General features: G+C 47.6%; 1 protein-coding gene across 1 annotated transcript; it reads right to left on the reverse strand.

Annotated features, from left to right (window-relative positions):
* Nucleotides 1-7,451: 7,451 nt before the first annotated feature.
* Nucleotides 7,452-22,807, reverse strand: LOC129345960 (interleukin-4 receptor subunit alpha-like). The gene is made up of 7 exons (XM_055003196.1): nucleotides 22,674-22,807; nucleotides 21,940-22,094; nucleotides 15,711-15,861; nucleotides 12,733-12,832; nucleotides 11,566-11,641; nucleotides 11,137-11,222; nucleotides 7,452-10,942 (listed from the first exon to the last, which is right to left on the reverse strand). Exons 1-7 carry the CDS (start codon nucleotides 22,774-22,776, stop codon nucleotides 9,970-9,972), a joined length of 1,644 nt encoding a protein of 547 aa, XP_054859171.1. The 5' UTR covers nucleotides 22,777-22,807; the 3' UTR covers nucleotides 7,452-9,969.
* Nucleotides 22,808-23,076: the final 269 nt, after the last annotated feature.

The following is a 23,076-nucleotide window of genomic DNA, read 5'->3' on the forward strand; positions in this document are numbered from 1 at the left end:
CCATGGGCTACCCATCAATTACCAGGCTCAATTCAAGGTTGTGACTATATTCAAAATCCTTCATGGCTTTGTCCCATTTCTCTGCAACTGCCTCTCCCCCTATGTTCCGCCACGGCAGCTTCGCTCATCTGGAAAGGGCCTTCTGCAGATACCACCCCACAGTCAGGCTAAATCAACACCTGCCCATATAGGTGCTTTCTCTGTGATAGCCCCCACCTTGTGGAATGGCCTGCCTGGGGAAATCAGGAAAGTTCTGCCCTGGCTTCCAGCAAACGATGCAAGCCTGAATTATTCAGGAGGGCTTTCTACTTAGATTGTAGGGCTGTGTCATAAGAAATAGCTCAAAGAGATATCTTGGTTAAGGGACAGCGACTAATATAGACTAAGCTATACTGTCTGATGACGTAGATATTGGGTAACTACGTGTTGCTAAAGATGTTATGTTAATTACGTTTTCATCTCAATGTTCAGCTTTATGTTTGTACTCAATTTTTCTGCTAGCATACACTACTGAATCCATTTTCATTGAATGTCCTGTTGATCCTACTGTTTTCACTTGCAGTTGGGTCTCCGTGAGGAACATGGAATAATAATAAAATAGCTGCTTGCACCGTTCTCCACTTCTCCAGTTTATCCTCACAACAATCTTGAGCTATAGGTTGGGCTGAGAGTGTGTGACTGGCGCATTTCAAAGGATCAAGTTGGAGGTGATATGGAAGATCTCAACCTGAGGCCATCCTGAGTTCACAATACGAACTATGATAGATGATGGTCTCATTCAGTGGAAGGCAGGTTCATGGGCTATATCTCAAGTACATTTTAATCTATATAGTTTAATCTATAGTTTTGATAGTTTAATCTCTCTCTGTGTGTATTTGCTGTGAAGCTGCCTCCAACCTGTGGCAACCCTGTGAAAGAAAGACCTCCAAAACGTCCTATCATTAACAGACTTGCTCAGATCCTGCAAACTGGAGGATGTGGCTTCTTTAATTGAGTCAAGCCATCTCATTTTAGGTCTTCCTACTGCCTCCCACCTTTCCTAGCATTATTGACTTTTCCAGAGACTCTTGTCTTCCCATGATGTGTTCTGTCAGTTTTGTCATTTTAGCTTCTAGGGAGAATTCAGGCTTGATTTGATCTAGCACCCACTTATTTGTCTTTTTGGCTGTCCATGGTATCCACAAACTCTCCTCCAGCACCACATATCAAATGAATCAGTTTTCTTCCTGTCAGCTTTCTTCACTGTCCAACTTTCACATCCATACATGGCAATGGGGAATACCGTAGTTTGTGTTATCTTGATCTTGGTCCCCAGACAGACATCCTTATCTTTAAGGATCTTTTCTAGCTCCCTCAAGGATGTTCTTCCAAGTCTCGGTCATCTTCTGATTTCTTGGTCGCAGTCTCCTTTTTGGTTGGTGATTGATCCAAAGTACAGGAAATCATTTAGCAATTTCGGTTTCTTTATTGTCAACATTAAAATTGTGTAATTCCTCAGTAGTCATTACTTTTCTCTTCTTGATGTCCTGCTTTGGCACTTTCTTCTTTAATCTTCATCAGTAGTCGTTTCAAATCTTCACTAGTTTCTACTGGAAATGTGTTGTCAGCTGCATATCTTAAATTGTTAATGTTCCTTCTATCAATTTTCACTCCCCCTTCTAAATCTAATCCAGCTTTCCTTATGGTATGTTCTGCATATAAGGAGATAATATGCATCCTTGTCCGACACCTTTGTCAATTGGGAACCATTCTCTTTCCCCATATTCTAACTGTAGTCCAGAGTACAGGTTGCTCATCAAACCAATCAGATGTTGTGGCACCCCCATTTCATTTAATGCTATCCAGAGCTTTTCATGATCCACACAGTCATAAGCTTTGCTGTAATCTATAAAACAGGGGCTGATTTTCTTCTGAAATTCTCTCGTGTGCTCCATTAACTGTATGATTTCTAGTGCCTCTTCCTTTTCTGAACATTTCTCATTCCATATATGGTAAGAGTCTTTGTTGTAGAATCTTGAGCATCAGTTTCTCACATGGGAAATTAATGTGATGGTCCAACAGTTGCTGCAATCTTTGGCAACTCCTTTTTTAGTACTGGAATGCACACTGAACATTTCCAGTCTGTGGGCCACTGTTTTCTCTGTTTGTTGACATAAGATTTTGATGGATTCAGTTTCTGTAACTTGAAATGGCTGTATTGATATTCCATCTACGCCAAGGGATTTGTTTTTCCAATTGCTTTCAGTTAAACTTTCTTGTCACTTTCTAAAATCTTAGGCTCTTCATCAAAGGACTCTTCTTTGAAGGAATCTGTCGTGCTTTCATTTCTGTATAGCTCTTCCGTGTATCGTTTCCATCTTTTATTTTGTTCTGACTGGATACTGCATTTCCATGTTGTTCTTTCATCATCCCCAGCCGTGGTTCGAATTTCCTTTCGATTTCCTGCATCTTGTGGAACAGGTCTCTTGTTCTTCCTTGTTTTGTTGTTCTCTTCTGTTTCTCAGCTCTGGTTATTATAACAGTTCTCTTTATCTCAACGTGTAAGTCGCTGAAAAGCTGCATTTAGAATTCTGACCATATTTCTGTCACTTTTTACTTTTGCTTCTCGTCTGTCTTCAGGACAAGAGTTTCATTAGTTGTCCATCTAGCCTTCTCCTTTCTTTTGGCTATAGGAATAGTCTTTGCAAAGTCTTCTTTAATGTCTCTGGTTTTAGCCCACAACTCTTAGTTCCTGATCAATTAAACTTAATAATACAAATCTGTTCTTTAAACTGTCTTTAAATTCTTCAGAAATGTTGTTTAGATTACTAGCAACAAAGCCCGCTATAGGAAAAAATACAACAGGCTCTAGAAAGGGGAGGGCGGGCAGGCAGGCATTCCCTCCTCCTCTGTCATTGATCCCGGTTAGATGAAGGCAGAGGGGGTGGACATGGCCACCTCCTCTGCACCTGATCCCGACTAAGTGAATGGGGGGCAGGCATTGCCACCTACATCTGATCTGGGCCAAGTGAACAGGCGGGCCTTGCCACCTGCTCCGTGCCTGATGCCAGCTCGGTAAAGTGAGGGTGGGCATTGCCACCTGCTCTGCTCCTGATCCTGTCTGGGTGAAGAAGGGACGTGCATTGCTTCCTTTTCCGTGCCGCATTCTGGCAGGTTAAATGGGGGGCAGACACTGCCTCCTGCTCTGCACCTGATCCAGGCCAGGTGAAAGGGGGTGGGCCTTGCCTCATGCTCCGCTCCTGATCCCAGCCAGGTGTAGGGGGTGGGCATTGTCACCTTCTCCTCACCTGATCCCGGCCAGGTGAAGGGAGGCCAGCATTGCCACCTGCTCCACTCCTGATACCAGCTGGGTGAAGGCAGGGGATGAGCATTGCCACCTGCTCCTTGCCTGATCCCGGCTGGGTGAAGGGGGTGGGCATTGTTACCTTCACCTCACCTGATCCTGACTGTGTGAAGGGGGGGCATTGCCACCTGCTCCACTCCTGGTCCTGGCCGGGTGAAGAGGGTGGGCATTGTCACCTGCTTCTTGCCTGGTCACCTGCTCCTTGCCTGATCCTGGCTGGGTTGTGGGCACTGCCTCCTGATCCATGGCTGATCACAGGTCGGTGAAGGGGGGCAGGCATTTCCACATGCTCTGCTCCTGATCCCAGCTGGTGGGGGGGCACTGCCACCTACTCCACTCCTGATCCCAGCTGTGTGAAGGTGGGGGGGGGGCGAGCATTGCTACCTGCTCTGCTCCTGATCTCGGCCTACACTTCCCGCCGCAGCACACTTTCTGGAGGTCTGGCTGACTTATCTGGGCTTCCCTCCACAGCAGCACCCTCTGGTGGCACACCAGGGTAGGAAGTGAGTTGTCTTGAATATGCTTAGCCTTTTATACAGAAGGATATTTCAACACTGATTCTTTTAGTATTTTTCTTCAGCTTTATTCTACATTGGTGATCTGTACCACAGTCAGCTCCCAGTCTTGTTTTAGCAGAGAGAACAGAGCTTCTCCATTTTCTGCTTCTGATCATGTAATCTATTTGATTCCTGTATTGGCTCATTGGTTATTTCCACGTATACAATTGTCTGTTTGGTTGCCTGAAGCATACATTTGCAATGAACAAATTATTGGCTTCACAACATTCTGTGGGTTGCTCTCCTGCTTCATTTTGTGATCCTACTCCAAATTTTCCAACAGTATTTGATTCTGTTTTGTTTCCTTCTTTTGCATTCCAGTCACCTATGATTATCGGTGCATCTTGATTAGGTGTATGATCAATTTCTTCCTGGATACTTGCATAAAAGCTTTTAATTTCTACCTCTTCAGCATCTGGAGTTGGGTGTTAACTTGAATGAAGATTATGTTGATATGTTTTCTATGAAGTCTTATTGATGTTGTATTGTCGAAGGCTTTCACGGCCGGAGAATGATGGTTGTTGTGGGTTTTCCGGGCTGTATTGCCGTGGTCTTGGCATTGTAGTTCCTGATGGTTTCGCCAGCAGCTGTGGCTGGCATCTTCAGAGGTGTAGCACCAAAGTGACTGTGACACTGAGAGATCTCTGTCTTTTGGTGCTACACCTCTGAAGATGCCAGCCACAGCTGCTGGCGAAACCATCAGGAACTACAATGCCAAGACCACGGCAATACAGCCCGGAAAACCCACAACAACCATCTTATTGATGTCATTCCATCAGACTTTGCATTATAGCTCCTGCTGGCTTGTATTTTGTCTTGCCTCGCTATAAGAGCAACAGCGTTTCTTCTGAGTTGGTCATTTTCAGAGTAAAACACTTTGTAATTTTCTGACTGAAAATGTCCTAATCCAGTCCACTTGAGTTCACTCAGAGTCAGTATTACAATGTTTAAATGTTCCATTTCACATTTTATGATTTTGACCTTACCTGGATTCATACTTCTCATATTCCATGTTCCTATTATATGTATCACACTGCTTCGGATGTCCCTTTTGCATCTATTCACATCAGCAACTGAATGTCCTTTCAGCTTCAGTCCCATCATTAAGAACAGGGCTACTCATACTTGGTCCTCTGCTCTTCCTCAGTAGCCAATTGAGCACCTTCTGACTTGGGGTCCTGTCTACCAGCACTGTATCTTCTTTTGTTTTGGGTTGTTTTCAAGGTAAGAAATTATCAGAAGTGGCTTACCGCTGCAGCCTTCTTTGCAGTACTAACCAGGGCTAGCTGAAGTGTCACTGCCCTTGTCTACGAAAGATTCTCTGCCAGTGTCACCTTCCACTATAGCTGTTGCCTAGTAGCTACCCTTCAAGTATTCATCCACCCCTTTCTTAAAAGGGGGGAGGGCTGAAACCCCCTGCCCCAAATCATAGAATCAGACCTTGTAGTTTTAAGAAACAAACAACAACTGCACTTATATACCGCTCTTCTAGACAGATTAGTGCCTCACTCAGAGTGATGATGTTAGTGTTATTATTATCCCAATACAGCTGGGGAGCTGGCGCTGAGAGGAGTGGCTTACCCAAGGCCACCTACTGAGCCCATGGCAGTAGTGGGATTCGAACCAGTAGAGTGCTGATTTACAGCCGAACTATTTAACTACTGTGCTACAGCAAATGCGTTCAGTGGCTGTTGCTAGGCAATCACAACAGTATTGCCAGTCTTCAAGCACTGGTTTCTGTCAGTAAAAGCTGGGGGAGGGGGGGCAAAAGAAGCAGGGCCACATCCAGGGCTGTTTTGGCCTCTAAGGGAGACTTCATTAGGACCAGGCCCACCAGCAACCACCAAGTGACTTCAGCCAGGCCTGGCTGCTTGTATTCTCAATAGCAGCTAAGCCAGTGCAGTGTAGTGTTTGGCATTTCAGACTAAAATCTGGGTGACTGAGGTTCCAATACCCACTCTGCCAAGGAAGCTCACCTTGGGCCAGTTACATTCTCAGTATAGCTGATCATGTGCATCCCAGAGTGGGCCACAGTTTCCTGAGACATTTCATACCTCAGTGATGATTCCACAGAAAGTGAGTTCCTTTCTTGGAAGATCTGCGGGACCGCCTCTTCCATTACATCCGCTGCAGGGTGTTGCGCTCTGCAGACAAGCAACTCCTGGTGGTCCCCGGCCCGAAGGACATCCGTCTGGCCTCAACCAGGGCCAGGGCTTTTTCTGTCCTGGCCCCAGCCTGGTGGAACGCTCTCCCGCTGGAGATCAGGGCCCTGCAGGACCTGTTAGTTTCGCAGGGCCTGTAAAACGGAGATGTTCCGCCGGGCCTTCGGCTGAGTGCCAGCGGGTGTCCCCCTTCTTCCATCTAAGACCACCACTTCTTCTGGGGCTGCCCTCGGCCATCTGCTATGCCCGTATACGGACTCCCAATATTTGTTTAAATAGCCTACTCCTGGACTATTTTAATGATTTTTAAAATGATTTTATGTTTTTGTGATTTTAATATTGTTAGCCGCCCTGAGCCCATCTGTGGGGAGGGCGGAGTATAAATCGAATAAAATAAATAAATAATAAATCTAAAGGTCTGAACGAATCGCCAAAAAGTTTAATGGTTCTCTTAAGTTAAAGGTGAAAGAGTAACTCAAATTGATTGTTGGGAAGAACAATGGCTGTGTTTCATAGAATCCTAGAGTTGGAAGGGGCCATACAGACCATCTAGTCCAACCCCCTGCCCAGTGCAGGATCAGCCTAAAGCATCATTATGTATGGGAATTTATTTACTGATTTTCTGCATTTATAGACCCCCTTTACTGCTGAGACTCAAGGTGGCTGACAGAATTAGAAAGCAATGCAATAAGACTAATACAATACACACAACATTTAAGTTAACTATGAGACTTCATTTGGTGCAAAACGCTGCAGCTCGACTGTTATCAGGAGCGAGCAGGAGCATGAACATCACTCCCATCCTGCAGTCACTCCATTGGCTACCCATCAGTTACTGTGTTCAGTTCAAGGTATTGGTTATTACTTATAAAGCTCTTCATGGTCTGTCAGACCTACGGGACTGCCTCCCTCCCTGTGTTCCTCCACAGCAGCTTCGCTCATCTGAACAGGGTCTCCTGCATGTACCACCCTGCACAGCGAAATCAACAGCAGCCCATACACGGGCTTTCTCTGTGGTGGCCCCTACCCTGTGGAATGGGCTGCCTGGAGGTCAGGAGAGCCCCCACTCTTCTGGCTTTCCACAAACCATGCAAAACTGAATTATTCAAAAAGGCTTTTTACTCAGATAGGAAGACTGTATTGTAGGGAGGGGGGGTCTCAGATGCTTCGTTAATGAGTTAGGGACCACAGACTTCACCACTATGTGATTTTACATACCATCAGTTGTTTTAAATATGTGCCCCTTTGAGTTACCCGTGTTCATGTTGTCTAATGTCAGACCTAGAATTGCTTATGTTCTGTTTCAACACTTTTTCAGCTTTGTAAACTTGTATTTATTTACCTTATAAATGACATAATAAACAAATAATAAAGCTGTATTACAAAATATATTCAATGGAATAAAAAAGATAATGCGTCCAGTAAATGATACAAAGGGGACAAACTTTTCCAGACTTCAAAACTACAACCTTGTCCCCCTTTATAATGTCCCATTTGCAGAGCTTTTTGCCATCCCCACACTGGCTCCACCAAGCAGCCCAAGCACTGCTGGAGGGTGGGGTGGGGAGTGCGTAATGCTGCCATTCCAGAACGGAAGCCAAGGCCTGTTCTACAATAGCACTGCCTGCTCCAACCACCAAGTATGGATCTAGCTTGGGGGGGGGGGAGCTCCTCTGGTGGCCAGGCATTCAGCTACACACTCGGTGGTCATGCCCAACCATGCCAGGGCCTGGTGGACCCAAGGCAAGGCAGCTGCCCAACCACAGAAAGAGGTCCACATCTCTCCCCTCCCTGGGCAAGCCCCGTTACCCCCGTTGATAACAACTGTTATCAAACAAATGTTGGGTATTATAGTTCCTTTTAAACCTGAAACAATTTTACTTAACTTATGGTCAAGCTATGATATACCCACTATTATAAGGAAAAGGGTGGCTATGCTTTTAGCTGCAGCTAAAACAGCCATCGCTTTGAGGTGGAAGGACCCTAGACCCCCTACACTCCCCCTGTGGTTTAACAAAGTTTGGGACCAGTATTACATGGAGAAGGTAACATATCAAATCTGTTGTTCTGAATAGCCAATGATACAATCAGACTTTTGGGAAGACTGGCTTCCAGTACTAGATCATTTGATTACAGAAGACATTGGTCCCAGCAAAAAATATCCAATAGACCCTTTCTTATTGTAACCTTAATAGTGTGAAACTTTTGGTTCTCCAAATATGTACGTTTTATTGTAGGCTACATGTATGCACTTCAAATCTCTCTCTCTCTCTCTCTCTGTTTTTGTTTTACCAATTTACCTGTACTGTTACTGTATTGTTTTACCAATTTACCTGTACTGTTACTGCTTTCGGGAACCACAGATTTCTTTGTCAGATGCATCTGGCAGGGAGAGCTGTGGTTGTCGAAGGCCCATACTACATTGGAATTGGATGGTCTAGCTGTTTGGCTGCTACAAACTAACAGGGCAAACTCCTTTGAAGCCAACTGATACACACACCAAAAGGAGATGTTTACATATACTAGCAAAGGAATGTTTTGATTGCTCCCTCCCCCTCCCCCCCTAATTGCCGCCTCTCTTCTCTCTCCTGCTCTTCTGTGTTTGACCAGTCTCTGTATCAGGCATCTGACGAAGAGAACTTGATTCTCGAAAGCTTATGCTACAATAAAATTGGTTAGTCTTAAAGGTGCTACTGGACTCTTTTTGATTTTGTTAAAACTTGTTTACTTTTGTTTACTGTTGATAAATTTGTTAAATCAAAAAATTGTTGAAAAATAAAAAATCTATAAAAACACTTTATGTCACTCTTGGGTAGGACCAGGGAACGGGCTGGTCTTTTGGAGGTCCTCTGTTTGGCACGAAGGCTGAATTCGCTCTCCTAAAGTGATCAGACCCCCCCCCCGCCCCCATTCACCAACGATCCCTATGGTGGCGCACGACGCAAGCACTGATCTGAAGAGACACAGGGGAGGGGAGGGGATGCTCCCGGCTTCTTCTGGCCATCCAGTCAGCAGGGAGAACAGGAGCTCCTTTTAACAGAAGGAGACGGGGAACGACAACCGGGACTGACTGCCCACAAAGAACGTGCTGTACCTCTGAGCCATGAGCTACCTTTCCCTTCCCAACTTTCAGGGTTTGGTCTTTTTGGAGACAAGCCCTTTTGGTACAAGCAGAGTAAGTGCGCAGCAGCCTGATTATCCGGCTAAAGGTCTTCAATGCGACTAGAAAGGGCAATGCCTTGAAAGCAATCCCCACCAGGAACAGAGATACACGAACGAGGTCTACCTCTTCCCCTCTGTCCCTGTGTCCCAGGAGGGAACCCTGCAGAATTCCTGCCCTTTGGCCAGGAGGCGTTAAGAAAAGCTCTCAAGTTTGGCTCTGCCAGGGTGCAGGGAAGCCACAGCACTGACCACAAAAGAAAGCCAGCCACTGGAGCAGGGGCCCTCGGCTCATCCGTATGAAGCAAGAGGAAGTAGGGCATGCGAGGCAGAGCGGAAGAGGCTCTGGGATGGTGGCAGTTGCTGGACGCACATCCCCGGCTGGTGGCAGAGGGGCAAGATGCGTTCCATTCCCACTTGGCCTCCCCCTTCTCTCAACAACTCACTCACAGGCTCTCTAACAAATTTCCCAAGGAGAAATCCAGCGCCCAGCTGAGCCCAAGTGAGCCACTATGCCTGGCTCACACAGCCTGCCGGTGGGTTGCCCCCTGCTCTGCCAAGGAGGTCAGTATTCAGCCCTCAGCCATGCCTCTTCCCTTGAGTATGTCACCTCATACCCTGGGGGGAGAAGCCCTCTCTCCGCTGCTGGCCGGAATTCTCCTCCTTGGCCCCTGTGCCCAGGCTACAAGCAAAGGTCAGGGGCTCTTCCCCAGGCCTTCCCCAGCCTCTCTCTCTGTGTCCTGTGTCTTCAGCATTGGGCTTCCTGGTGAATGCTCCTGAGGACACCAAGGAAGGGCTTATAGGGGGAGCCCCCGCCAAAACAGCTGGGATCCTGGGAGGCTGCACTTGGGGCAAGGGCAGATCTAAAGGGTCGGTAGCCGGGCAAGCAGGAGTCAATGGTGCAAGGAACGCCTGGGGCCTCCTGGGGTGGTGCTTCCTGCCGAGGAGGGAAAAACAGCGCTGCTATTTCTTCACAGGAGGAAGGCCAGCTACCCTGTGGATAGGATTGGTCAACTCTGGAAAGATCCAGCGGGTGTTCCCACGGTTGGCTGAAGCTGGCTGGGGATGGACACACGAGGCTGCTGAGACTCTTGTAGCAAGAAGGCTGGGGTGTCGTAGCCCTGCTGCTACCTGGGGAATCGACCTGGGGACCAACTCCGTCTGTGAAAACTTCCCGGTATGACGCCCTGGACAGTTTCCGCGGGGAAAGCAACAATTTGTATTGTGTGGCAGAATGGCATTGGGTGTCACCTTGGCTCTGCTCAGGTGCAGGACTTGCTGCCTGGGCAGAGGCAGCAACTTCAGAGTTCCGATAGCCAGATTCGGAAGACCCCGCTGGGCTCTTTCCGGGTGTTCCGCCGAACGAGCAAAGGTCACCAAGCCCTTGTCCTGGAGCCCTGGCTGAGGGGTGCGCTTCCAGGACAGGCTTGGCAGGGCTTTCAACATCTCCTGCATGGCCCCCACCCCCCAGGATATCCAGAAAAATGTCTATGAAGGCATCCATGTGAGAGACGTGGTCTCCTTCTTCCTCCGTCAGGGCTTCAGGGCCTGTGTCTGCTGAGCGGCTGCAGATTGTAAGAGAAGGTTCAACGGAAGGTACTTCCGGAGTGAAGAACGGCCCCCATTTCCCTCCCAGCCTGCTCCCGGGAACCGCTGCGGCCACCTCCTTTGGCCAGCCAGGGAAATCGGCCTCGTCTTTAAGTGGAGAATCCTTGACGTTTCTGTTTGGGGGAGAAAAACAAAACAGAACCCCTGCTATTGAACCCCTGGACCGATCCAAAACAAAGGCTGAGCGGCCTGGTCCCATCTCTGGCCTCGCCTTCCCTGCCTGTCCATCTGAGTCCAGAGCAGAGGCTCACTGCCTGCTGAGCGAGAGGGAATGACGGTATAATAAAGGGCTCATTGCCAGACATACCGCTGCCGCTCCATGAAATTCTGTGACGGGGCACAGAGAGGTGCCTTGCCTTCATCCCCTGGGAACATCTTCGGCACTACCAGACACTGAAATACAATAATAACAACAGCATTCGATTTATATACCGCCCTTCAGGACAACTTAACATGTACTCAGAGTGGCTTACAAAGTATGTCATTATTATCCCCACAACAACAATCACCCTGTGAGGTGGGTGGGGCTGAGAGAGCTAGAAGCTGTGACTAACCCAAGGTCACCCAGCTGGCTTCAAGTGGAGGAGTGGGGAATCAAACCCGGTTCTCCAGATGAGAGTCCCGCACCCTTAACCACTACACCAAACTGGCTCTCAAAAAGAGGCATAAAGCAGGCGTTAAGGCACAGCAGCCCCCACAACAGCCCCCGGACCACTCCAAAGTGCAGCGCTCCTACCGGCTTTTTCCAAAATTCCTTGCCCAGATTGCTCTTGCCAGGGCTTGGGATGTCGTCCCACCATTCTCGCTTCAGCCTGCAAGGAAAGAAAGAGCCACTCTGCAACCTGTCCTCCATTTTGGCTCACAGACGGAGGCAAGAAAAACACCCCCTCCATATCAGGTGCAATAACCCTATGGGAGTGGCTATTTGTGCATGGGAGGAGAAGCATGTGCAAAAGCTCACTGCAGCAAAGGTGAGGCAACCTGGAGAGATCACTGGCTCTGCAGTGATTACCAGATCCCAGAAACTTAAAGAGGGCAGGGTCAGGCAGCCCGCCCGGCAGCTTCCATCAGAGAAGACACAGAGGTCAACACATTCAAAGGTGGGAGAAGACAGTAAAATTAGGAACAGCACACAGGCTAGGAAGCAACACATGAGGAGGCAGGAAAATTAGTAATAAACATGTGCTTATATACCGCTCTTCTAGACAGATTACTGCCGCAGTCAGAGCAGTGAACAAAGTCAGTGTCGTTATTATCCCCACAATACAGCTGAGGAGCCGGGCTGAAAGGAATGGCTCACCCAAAGCCACCTGCTGAGCTCATGGCAGTTGTGAGAGTCAAACCACCAGAGTGCTGATTTGCAACCCAGTCACTTAACCACTCTGCTACAGTAGCTATTATATCTGTGCTTATATACTGCTCCTCTAGCAGATGAGTGCCTCAGAGGAGTGACAAAGTCCGTATTATTATCCCCACAACACAACTGGGCTGAGAGGAGGGGCTTCCCCAAGGCCACCTGCTGAGCTCATGGCAGTGTGGGAGTCGAACCAACAGAGTGCTGATTTGCAGCCCAACCACTTAACCACTATGCTACAGCAACCTAAGATGCAGCGCTGAAAGCCAAGTCCTTACCTGGAATCATGGCTGCTTCTCACACTGGGCCTTCAGGAGCTACTGGCCCCACCTCACGATCAGACATCAAACTGGTGGAGAGAGCCCCTCAGCTGATAGCTTGAACTTGTCCATGAGTTGGCTGAGGGGGACATATGAGGGAGGGGCCAGCCCCACCTTGCGGGGATCTGTGAAGCATAATCCACTCCTGCCACCCTCCATTAAGGGAAGTCATCTTTTAGTAAGGGCAAAAGACTGCCCTGCAAAGCCTCACAGTCACAACATTTCCTACCTGGCCAAGCAGACGTAACCGATGGAGACCAGCACCATCACTAGGAAGCAGGCCAAGAGAACGCCCCACAAGAGACTGTCTCCATTTTCCGACTTGAAATCTAGAAAAGAAGCACTCTGATGTCAACGGAGGTCACACAGAACACGGGGCCCCGGGGGACACGGCGAACAGCAGCGGGGCAGCGCGTGGACTCAGTATGGACAGAGGCTCCGTTTTAATCCCAGACCTCAGCATCTCTGGGTAGAATTCTGCCAGAGAGGCTGGATGGTCTCTTGGGCTGGCCAAACACCAGGAAGATCCTTGTAGGTACAAGACTAGATGTTATCCAGCCACATGCGAGTGTTCTCAAGTCTACTTCTGCACGTATGTGGGACCAGGTGGCACTTGAGGAGAACTGACAGGTGGAAAAGGCCCCGATTCTCCTCCTACAGCAACCTACTTCCTCTCCTTTCTTCTCTCAGCTGGATTTACTTAAGAATATCAGAAGAGCCCTGTAGTACCTGATCAGTGAAGGTCCGTCTAGTCACACGTGCCATCTCACAACTAGGTATTTTGGAGAGGCAACAGACTGGGCACAGAGGCCGAGGCCTTCCTCTGCTGCTGCCTCCCATCTCTGGGATGCAGAAGTTCACTGCCCCTGAACATGGAGGCTCTCTTCAGCCACTGTGACTAGTAGCCATCGACAGACCGCTCCTCCCTGAATCTGTCTCACCCCCTTTGAAAGCCACCCGTGCTTGTAGCCGTCACTACCTCCGCCGGCAGTGAGAGCCTCAATTTAACTACTCCTTGAGTAAAGAAGCATTTCCTTTTGTCTGTTCAACATCTGTTGCCCCTAAACTTCATTGGGTGCCCAAGTTTTAGCATTGCAGGACAAAAAGCTCCATCGATCAACTTTCTTCACCCCACGCATAATTTTATAAACCTCTATCATGCCCACCCCCAGCCTCAGTTGTCTTTTTTGTCTAGAACTGAGAAGTCCCAGACACGCCAGCCTTCTCTCCTAGCAAAGGCGCTTCAAACCCTTAATTATTTTGGTTGCCCTCCTTTGTACTTTTGCCAGCTCTGCAATATCTTTTTTGAGATGCGGTGACCAAAACCGCACGCAGTCATGGCAACGAATCTGCACCATAGATGTATGCATTACAATACTGGCTGTTTTATTTTCATTCCCTTTCCTTACAGCCCCCACCACTTCTGTTTTAGAACTCAGATTTTGTATTTGTGTGTGAGTGCAGGGAATCCATTTTAAAGGGCAGCATCCACGGGCAGTCCCATGATGCATTCCAGCACTTTGCTGAGCCAGCGATGCGCACAGGCCTGTACAGGCTCCAAGGGAAATCTGCACTGTAGCAGAAAGGCCCACAATGGGGGCACCTTCACGGTAGAAACTCCCTCCTCGCAGCCCTTCACCTGTTGTCAGGCTGCAGGTGGCGGCCTTTCTCCCAGGCTTTTCATGGACTGTGGTGTTTCTAATTTCCATCCTTGATAGCTTTAATTGCACCAACGAAGTGACTTTTACGCTGGAGCCCCTTAGGCTGTTATGCCAATTTGAAATGGTGGTGATGGGGTTGGTGTTAGAAGAGGAACACTGAGTGCTGTCCCTTTCCTCAGATTTCAAAGGGGGACAAGCCAAAGCGTTAGAAAGCTAGAGAGGTCAGGGCATCTGTTTACTGCTCTGACTATCCTTTGATGCGTAGACTGCTATTCTCAGGACTTTCTACTTCTCTTCCTGACTGTCTCTTCGCCTTCTTTCCATCTTCCACCATGGATGCAGGACTTGTCCTGCCATCCATGTCCATCCTTAGATTAGATGAGTAGGCAGGATCTAACACTCCTCCTTTCCTAACAGAGTATGGCGTTCCTACAATAAAGAACTCTTATTTCCTTTCTTAATATAAACAAGTGTATTGTTTGTTATATTCTCTCCTACACTCACACCAGCTAGCACAACCAGCTCACTCCAGCATGATCACACTTTCACTGCAAACAATATACTGCTAATTGCCCAACTATGGAATCCTTTAATTAGGTTTTTGGGGCCAACATACAATTTATTTATCAGGATTATTATGCTTTGTGGTTGTCTTCATGCCGAAAGTGCCATCTAATTTTTTAACATGAAGGAAGGAAAGGGAGACAGAGAAAAGTGTAACAGGAAGAACCCCCACCCACACCATGGGATGTTAGTTCAGCTGAATTTCTGTAGGGGGTGAGGCATCAGGTGGCCATACAGTAGCAGTTTGGAAGCCGTCATCTCCTCAACCTGGGGGGCCAGGCAGCACAGAAGCAGGGAGATGGGGAGTCCCTCTTCCTGTTGGCCCCAGCAGTCCAATGAGCAAGTGAGCCATGCCTCTGCAATCACCCAGCAAAGGACGGGACAGGGCAACTTCTGCCTCACCCAGTTCCCCGCTTGGTGTGCTGCAGACTCCTGTCATGCTACACAAATCCCAGTATGCTGTTTTCCTAACCTAGCCCAGCCTTTCCAAGAAAGCTGGTTTTCACGGCACACATCTTATCTCCCTTGGCACTTCTTCCAGTTGTATAAAGTTGCTTCCCCCCTCACTGCCAGGCGCTCCCGTCTCAGAATTTGTCCCCCTTCTGAATTGCTTCTGTGTCAATGGTCCTCCCTGCTTTGGGGGGCATCTGGTAAGGAAAATCAGGGCAGCATCTTGTGGCACCTAAAAGCACAGCAAACTTATTGTGGGCCCACTTTGTCCAGAGCACCAAGTCATCTCTGGCTCACCAAAGTTTCTGTTGCAATAAATGCATCTGGCTTCAGGGTAACGCAGCAAGTTGCTGTTCTTTTGTTCCCAGCAGACTAGACCAGCAACCCCTCTGGAATCTGCCCTCCTCCAAGGAAGTGACTGGTGGATATATACAAATCAAAGAACTGAAGAACCGGGGTTGCAGTCTCAAGAAGAGGGAAGGCTTAGCCAGTGGCAGATGGGTGGCAGATGTGGACGGAGCACAGCACTCACCATTGGACCATTCGCAGGGGATACTCCACTCGCTCCACTCGCTTTTCCATTCTGGTATTATATATCGTACACTTGCACTGCACTTTCCCGGCAAGAGGGTGTCAGCAAAAATTTCATAGCGCTCCGCTTGCTCTGTAAGATTTTTCAGTATCTTGGGAGAAGGAAACATTATGGGACAATTTTCACGCTGCACGAGTTTCACACTTGACCTTAAGGAGACGAGAACTCTCCCAGCAACATACATTTATCTTTCCCCAACTTTCTAGGTCTTTTTTCATAAACTTTCTAAGCCATGCCAAGCCCATTTCTTCCAAGGACCCGTTTGCTTCCACCAAAGCTTCCCCTGTGGATTGCAGACACGGAAAGGTGTGTGCAGCTCTCCCATTTTTATTTTGTTCTTCACCCCATTCATTTTCACTTTCATTTTTGGTTTTAAAAGGACACCAATTTCTGGATGTGCTTTTCCTCAGTGAATGTACCCCTCTCGCCTAAGGGATCAGGAACATTGGGGAGAGCGCCCCCCCCCCAATTTATGGCCACCTGCTAAGTGGGCACAGGGGGCATCTGGCAACCTCAGAAAGGCAACGGGGCAGTGTGTGCACAGACTGGTGTTTGGCGCCTTCACTTTCCATTGGTGTGCATTGTACATAACCACAGTAACATAAACATTATATATACACAGAGTGACATCTACTTGCAGAAAAATACCTTAAAACTGGCCCTAGAGGGAAGGAGTCCACACAAACATGAAGCCAAAACACAGAGATGAAATCTTTCTAAACCCAGAAAAAAAAAGTAATTTCATGACATACTTGGCAATCTGGAAGATCCCTAGTATGTGCATGTCGCCATTGGTAGACAGTGCCAACAGAGTAGCGTATAGTCCTTATCCTTGTCTCTGAGCTATTTCTTATGACACATTTGGGAGGGCTTTCTACCCAGATGATAGGGCTGTGTCATAGGAAGTAGCTGGGTTTAGAAAGATTCATCTCTGTGCTTTGGCTTCATGCTTGTTTTCAATTTTCCTTTTCTTTTTTCTACTAAGTTTTATTTTAGTTTATACACTCAAAAGTCACCTAAATCATATATCCACTATCATTTATTTCTACATTTATCTACATAAAACACAAACTAGACATATGCATGTTAACACAAATCTAAACTAAAACCATTCAAATCATACATTTCACATATCTGTACAGAGTTGCCTTATATAGTCCTGATTTTTCACTTCTACTTCAATATTTCTATTCTATCTTTCCTGTCTATCTACAGTAATAATTTTGTTATATATATTGCTGATCTCTTTACCTATTCTAATTTAAACTTAAAATTCTTACTTATTCTTGATTTTTAGCTAAAGAGTCAAAAATACTTTCCATTTTGTATTTTTCTTGAAATTCTGAGGTCAGTCTATTAGGTATATAAGATGTTAATTTTGCCATTGTCGCGTAGTCGTGAAATTTACTCTTCAAATCTGGACCTTTTTCTGCTTTCCATTTTGCTGAGAAATTCACTCTTGCCGCCGTTACCGTATTCCCAACACTTTCCATTATACTCTTTATTCGTTTTTGCAATATTTTTGGGAGTAATATACCATCTAAAAACATTTTATACTAATTCTCCCTTAATTCTTGACATTCAGTAAATCTGATTTATTCAGTCCATAGATTTTCCCACTGGTTTTCAATTTTTCTGCTCCTGCCATACCCTATTGCATCTCTTTCACTGAGTGCCATGCTGTTCATTATTGTACTCTGCCCAGTGAACGTCCTAGCTGTTGAGCATATTGTATTTTCACTTGTACTGTGTAATCCACCTTGGATATCCGTGGGAAAGGTGGGATAACAACAACAGCAATAATTTGGACAATGTCTTCAGGTGCATTATTATTATTATTATTATTATTATTATTATTATATAACAGGATAGAATCTGTGCTATCTTGATATCCTACTATATAGAAGACTAAGCATATTCAAGACAACTCATTTCCTACCCTGGTGCGCCACTAGAGGGCGATGCTGTGGAATGAAGCCCAGATGAGGCAGCCAGACCTCCAGAGTGTGTGCCGCGGCAGGAAGCCCAGGATGGGATCAGGCGCGGAGCAGGTGGCAATGCCCGCCCTCCGCCTTTGCCCAGCTGGGATCATGAGCGGAGCAAGTGTCAACGCCCGCCCTTCACCCAGCTGGGATCAGGAGGGGAGCAAGTGGCAATGCCCACCCCCCACCTTCACCCAGCTGGGATCAAGAGCAGAGTGGATGGAAATGCCCATCCCCTGCCTTTACCCCACTGAGGTCAGGAGCGGAGCATGTGGCAACACCTTTCCCCCATCTTCACCCAGCTGGGATCAGGAGTGGAGCAGGTGGCAATGTCCATCCTCTGCCTTCACTCAGCTGGAATCAGGAGCAGATAAACCAACCAAAAGGTTCCCCCAGTACACAAGACCAAATAGCTCAGTGGTAAACCCACACCTGGAGGGAATACAAGGCTCAGTATCTATAAATATAAAGTGTATTCAAGTGCAAAATGACTAGTGCTTCTAAATTAATACTTATATACTACTAATAAATACATACAAATATAATATTCCAATATACATAATAATTATTACAAAAATACTTAATATTAATATCAGCTGTATGAATAGAGTTCATAGATTTTTTGATGTGTGAGTTGCCGCTGTGCCCGCCGCGTTGTCTCCCCCTTCTGCTGTCTTCCCGGGTGCTTCCGTGGGAGGGTTCCCTCAGCCTCAGAACAGGTGGGGGGGGGGGCGGTTGCGTCACCAAGGGCCCCCTCCTGCCCACTGGGTTGTGAACTTCTGCAATCTCTCTGACCAACTCACACCCAACTTCTCCTCCCCGGCCTCATGGGGAACTCCTCCCTTTATGGCACCCATCCGCCCCTCTCCCCGAGGGCTTGCCAATCGCCCCTCATCTCCCATTACCTGCCTGTTCCTCCCCTTTGCCACACCTGCGAGTCCCCTCCCTGGTTGGCTCGGCTCCCATCCCTCATGTCCCATTTCCCCCCTCCCCTCTACCTCTGCCACTCCTACAGCTCCTCTGAGGGGCTCCCCGCCTCCTGGTGGGGCCCCCCGGCCCGTAGGTGAGTGGGGTGGGGGCGGGTGTCTGGCCCCCAGCAGGTTTGGTGGGAGGGGGGCCGGTCTGGCCCAGTCCGGGGCCAGTGGAGCCGGTTCCGGACAGATGTTAAAAGTCAATGTCCTTTCTTATTTTCTTACTAAAGAGTAATTTAAGCCAAAGAGAAATCTTCAATCAGGCTGGAATTCCACAGGTAAGTGTTCCAGTATGTATATTCTTAAAGCATCCTCACTCATGTAGGAAAGGACACAAAAGACCTCCTGTCTATAATATGGTGGAAATTCCAGAGGTAAATCCTATAATAGTCCATTTGCAAAAATATTTTCTTTCCAATGTTTCACAGAGAATGTTCTCAAAGCTTCAAATTTTCTCACACAATCTCTTCTTTAACTTAACAGGTAGAGACAGAATGGAAGCAGAAGGACCCAAAGGAACCTATAGCCCGACACGTGGCCAGCTAGATATTCCAACTTCTTTCATACGTAGTAGATCATCAATTAAAGGACTGATTGTGTGAGAAAATTAAATTACTCTTTAGTAAGAAAATAAGAAAGGACATTGACTTAAAAAATCTATGACCTCTATTCATACAGCTGATATTAAGTATTTTTGTAATAATTATTTATGTATATTGGAATATTATATTTGTATGTATTAATTAGCAGTATATAAGTATTTATTTAAAGCACTAGTCACTTTGCACTTGAATACACTTTATATTTATAGATACTGAGCCCTGTATTCCCTCCAGTCCACTGAGCTATTTGGAATCAGGAACAGAGCAGGTGGCAATGCCCGCCTGCCTTTTACCCAGCTGGGATCAGGAGCAGAACAGGAGGCAATGCCTGCCCCCCGCATTTACCCAGCTGGGATCAGGAACAGAGGTGGCAATGCCTACCCCACTCCCCGCCTTCAACCAGTTGGGATCAGGAGCGAAGTAGGTGGCAATGCCCACCCACCCTTTACTCAACTGGGATCAGGAGCAGAGCAGGTGGCAATGCCTGACCCCCGCCTTCACTCAGCTGGGATCAAGAGCGGAGCAGGCAGCCCGCCTGCCCTTTACTCAACCGGGATCAGGAGCAGAGCAGGTGGCAATGCCCACCCCTGCCTTCACCCAGCTGGGATCAAGAGCAGAGCAGGTGGCAATGCCCACCCCCCGCCTTCACCCAGCTGGGATCAAGAGCGGAGCAGGTGGCAATGCCCACCCCCACCTTCACCCAGCTGGGATCAGGAGTGGAGGCAGTGGCAATGCCTGCCTTCCGCCCTCACCCAGCTGGGATCAGGCACAGAGCAGGTGGCAATCCCCCCCCTCCCCGCCTTCATCCGGCTGGGATCAGTGATGAAGGAGGGAATGCCCATCTGCCTGCCCTCCCCTTTCTAGAGCCTGTTTTATTTTTTCCCATAATGGGATTTGTTGCTAATATAATAATAATAATCAATTTATATCCTGCCCTTCAGGACAACTGAACGCCCATTCAGAGCAATTTACAAAGTGTATTATTATTATCCTCACGACAATCACTCCATGAGGTGGGTGAGCCTGAGAGAACTCTGAGAGAGCTGCGACTGATCCAAGGTCACCCAGCTGGCTTCGAGTGGAGGGGTGGGGAATCAACCTGGCTCTCCAGATTAGAGTCCTGCTGCTCTAAACCAACTAGGTATAAAATGAGGCTAAGCAATTGTCTGAGGGCCAGGATGGCGAAGGGCTTAGAGGACCAGGTTCATATTCCCCCTGGAAGCTTCATGGTGTGTCCATGGGCAAGGCATCCTCATGCAGTCTCATCAACCTCACAGGGTAGTTGTATGTTTATTTTCGTGTTGTTAGAATAAAATGGTGTGTGTGAGAACAATGTAAACCAGTCCTGAGCACCTTGAAGAAAGGGTGGGAAAAAATGTACAAAATTAATGAATACATCTTTGAACTCTTGGAGAGGATGGAACTGTGAAATGAATACCGCAGGAAGACAAGAGAAATCAGAGAGAAACTGGAGACACACCCACGACCGAACCCTTCCTTGTCTCTAGGGCACTTTGAAGAACTGCTTCAGCTGAGCAGCCAAAGGAGGTCCTCACAGACCTAATGATAACAGGACGAGGTGTCAGTAGCAGCTAACAAGCTGAGAGCTCTTTAAAAACTCAGGGGGGAAATTCTGAACTTTTATCTAAAATCTTCAAGTTATCAGTCGCTGAAATCTCCCTTAAAGACTGGAAGGCAGCCAGTGTAATAGCAAAACTTTAAGAAAGATTCCAGAGGAAAAAATACAGGCCTGTCAGCGTAATTCCTGTCCCAGGCAAATTGATAAAAGGTGATATTCAAAGCAAGGGTGATTAAATATCTCTTGCTGGGAAGGAAGTGCCTTGGCTTCGGCAAAGAGAAGCTCTGCCTCCCCAGTTCTTCCACAGTATGTGAGTCAACACGCAGAAAGGGTTGATTAAGAGGTCTAAGATAAATGAGAAGTTACAGAATAAGAGGATGGGTCCTCCTTGGATAAGGACCTGGTTAAAGCACATGCAAGGCAGGGAAGGAATAAGTTCTCATGACCAAGGCAGCTAGAGAGTGGGGTCGTCTAAGAATCCGCACTGGAATTGGGGGGCCCAGTGAAGAACCCAAGCGATTTATTTATTTATTTGATATTCAGCCTGTCCTCCCTGCAAGCAGGCTCAGAGTGGATTACAACGTAATTAATTATTATTATTAAAACATTTTATTTATTTATATACCGCCCTTCAGGACAACTTGTCTGCCAGATCACTCTTTCAAGGCCAGCGAGTATCAACAAGTATTAGTAACAAAAAATGGAACCTGTGCGTTCGGAGATTGCTGGAAACAGTATTGTTCCTGGAGTATCGGGCTAGAGACAGAAATCAGGCCTAGGTGGATCCCACACCCGTCCGTCTGATCTAGCAAGGCAATTTATGTTCTTAGAACTTAGAATGTCACGTGGAATTGAAGTTTGCTGCACACGAGCCTCCGAATCACTCAGCTCAGCTCAGGGAAGCAGAAGCTTTGCTCCACTGGAAGTTCGTGCAAAAGGGAGCAGATCGCTAAGGTAGTAAACCAAAAGCCAAATTCATGGGTTATTCCAGAGGAAGAGAGAGAAATACAGAACAGGTGCAAGTGGGCTACCTACCGGTTCCGTTTGTCCTTCGGATGAAATACGGATTTGATAGACTACTCCGGGGATCTTTAAAGGATTAGATGAGTTGTAGTCCTTTCTCCAGGTCAGGATAAAGGAACGCCTCTCACTCTTTGAGACAGTGAGGTTTTTGAGGGCCGTTGGCTTCACTGCTCTCAGGGAAGAAACAAGAGAAGAAAAGGCGCTGAGAAAAGGAGAAATGAGAGCCAGAGAGCAGGGGGTGTCCTGCAAGGGAGCTTCAGAAGGAAGAGCAAACACCTGGCAGGAAGACAAGCCGCTGCCTGGATGCCTTCTCACAGCCACTGGCAGCATGGGGGAGATGCTACCTAGTTCTCTCCCCTCCCCTCCTTCTTCTGTGGATGCTCACACCCTTTCCCAATCACAGCCTGTTCCTCTGCCCCGGAAACAGGGCTGTATTTACCCATGGCCGGGCCCCTAGGCTTTCAGGTATTTTGGCTCCACGCTGGCATGTCAATCTTTCACCCCACTACATCTGGCAGCCTGACCCTGGGATGGTAGGTACTAGACTACAGAACATAGTCCTAGATCCATTTTGAGGATCTCCTGAAGAATCCTATTCAGATATACTTATGAGATCAGGCTGTCAGCTCCAGGTTGGGGAATTCCTGGAGATTTGACGAGTGGAGCATGGAGAGGACAGGAGGAGCCGCAGCAGGGGGCTGGCAACCTGGAGGCTGGCAACCCAAGAGAGAGAAATCAGGCCTTACCAATGTCATCAAGGTAAACTGTGAGGTTCCGGGATGCATAGTTCCGCCTGCTCTCCAATGAGAAAGTATACTTGGTCACAATGAACTGCTCCTTCAGAATCATGCAAACACAGCTGGGGGAGGCAGACCCGAGGCTTCTCCTGTTCTTGAGATTACACACTGACCTCCTGGAAAGCATGAAAAGGCACCTTCCTAGTATGCTGGTCTGTGCTCAGCCTCTCAGCAGAATGCAGTCCCTGTAGGACCGGATTCCGCTTGCTTGTGACAACAGCCCTTTTTTGTCCCTCGGAAAGTCTTCTTTCAAGATGTAGAAGATGGAAGTGACAACTGCCTTCCTAGCACAATTGGTCCAAGAAGAAAGAGCCCGGTAGCAGCTGTGGTTCCCGAAAGCTTATGCTACAAT

The sequence above is a fragment of the Eublepharis macularius genome, chromosome 19 (assembly GCF_028583425.1).
Source record: "Eublepharis macularius isolate TG4126 chromosome 19, MPM_Emac_v1.0, whole genome shotgun sequence".
Lineage (NCBI taxonomy): Eukaryota > Metazoa > Chordata > Lepidosauria > Squamata > Eublepharidae > Eublepharis > Eublepharis macularius.

Bases quoted from the DNA above. Each gene is read 5' to 3' on its own strand.
- LOC129345960 (XM_055003196.1), bottom strand. From the start codon at position 22,776: ATGATTCTGAAGGAGCAGTTCATTGTGACCAAGTATACTTTCTCATTG. The intron at 11,642-12,732 runs GTAGGAAATGTT...CTTTCCTTGCAG, and splicing joins GGTTACGTCTGCTTGGCCAG to GCTGAAGCGAGAATGGTGGG. The intron at 11,223-11,565 runs GTAGGAGCGCTG...ATTGTATTTCAG, and splicing joins AGGAATTTTGGAAAAAGCCG to TGTCTGGTAGTGCCGAAGAT.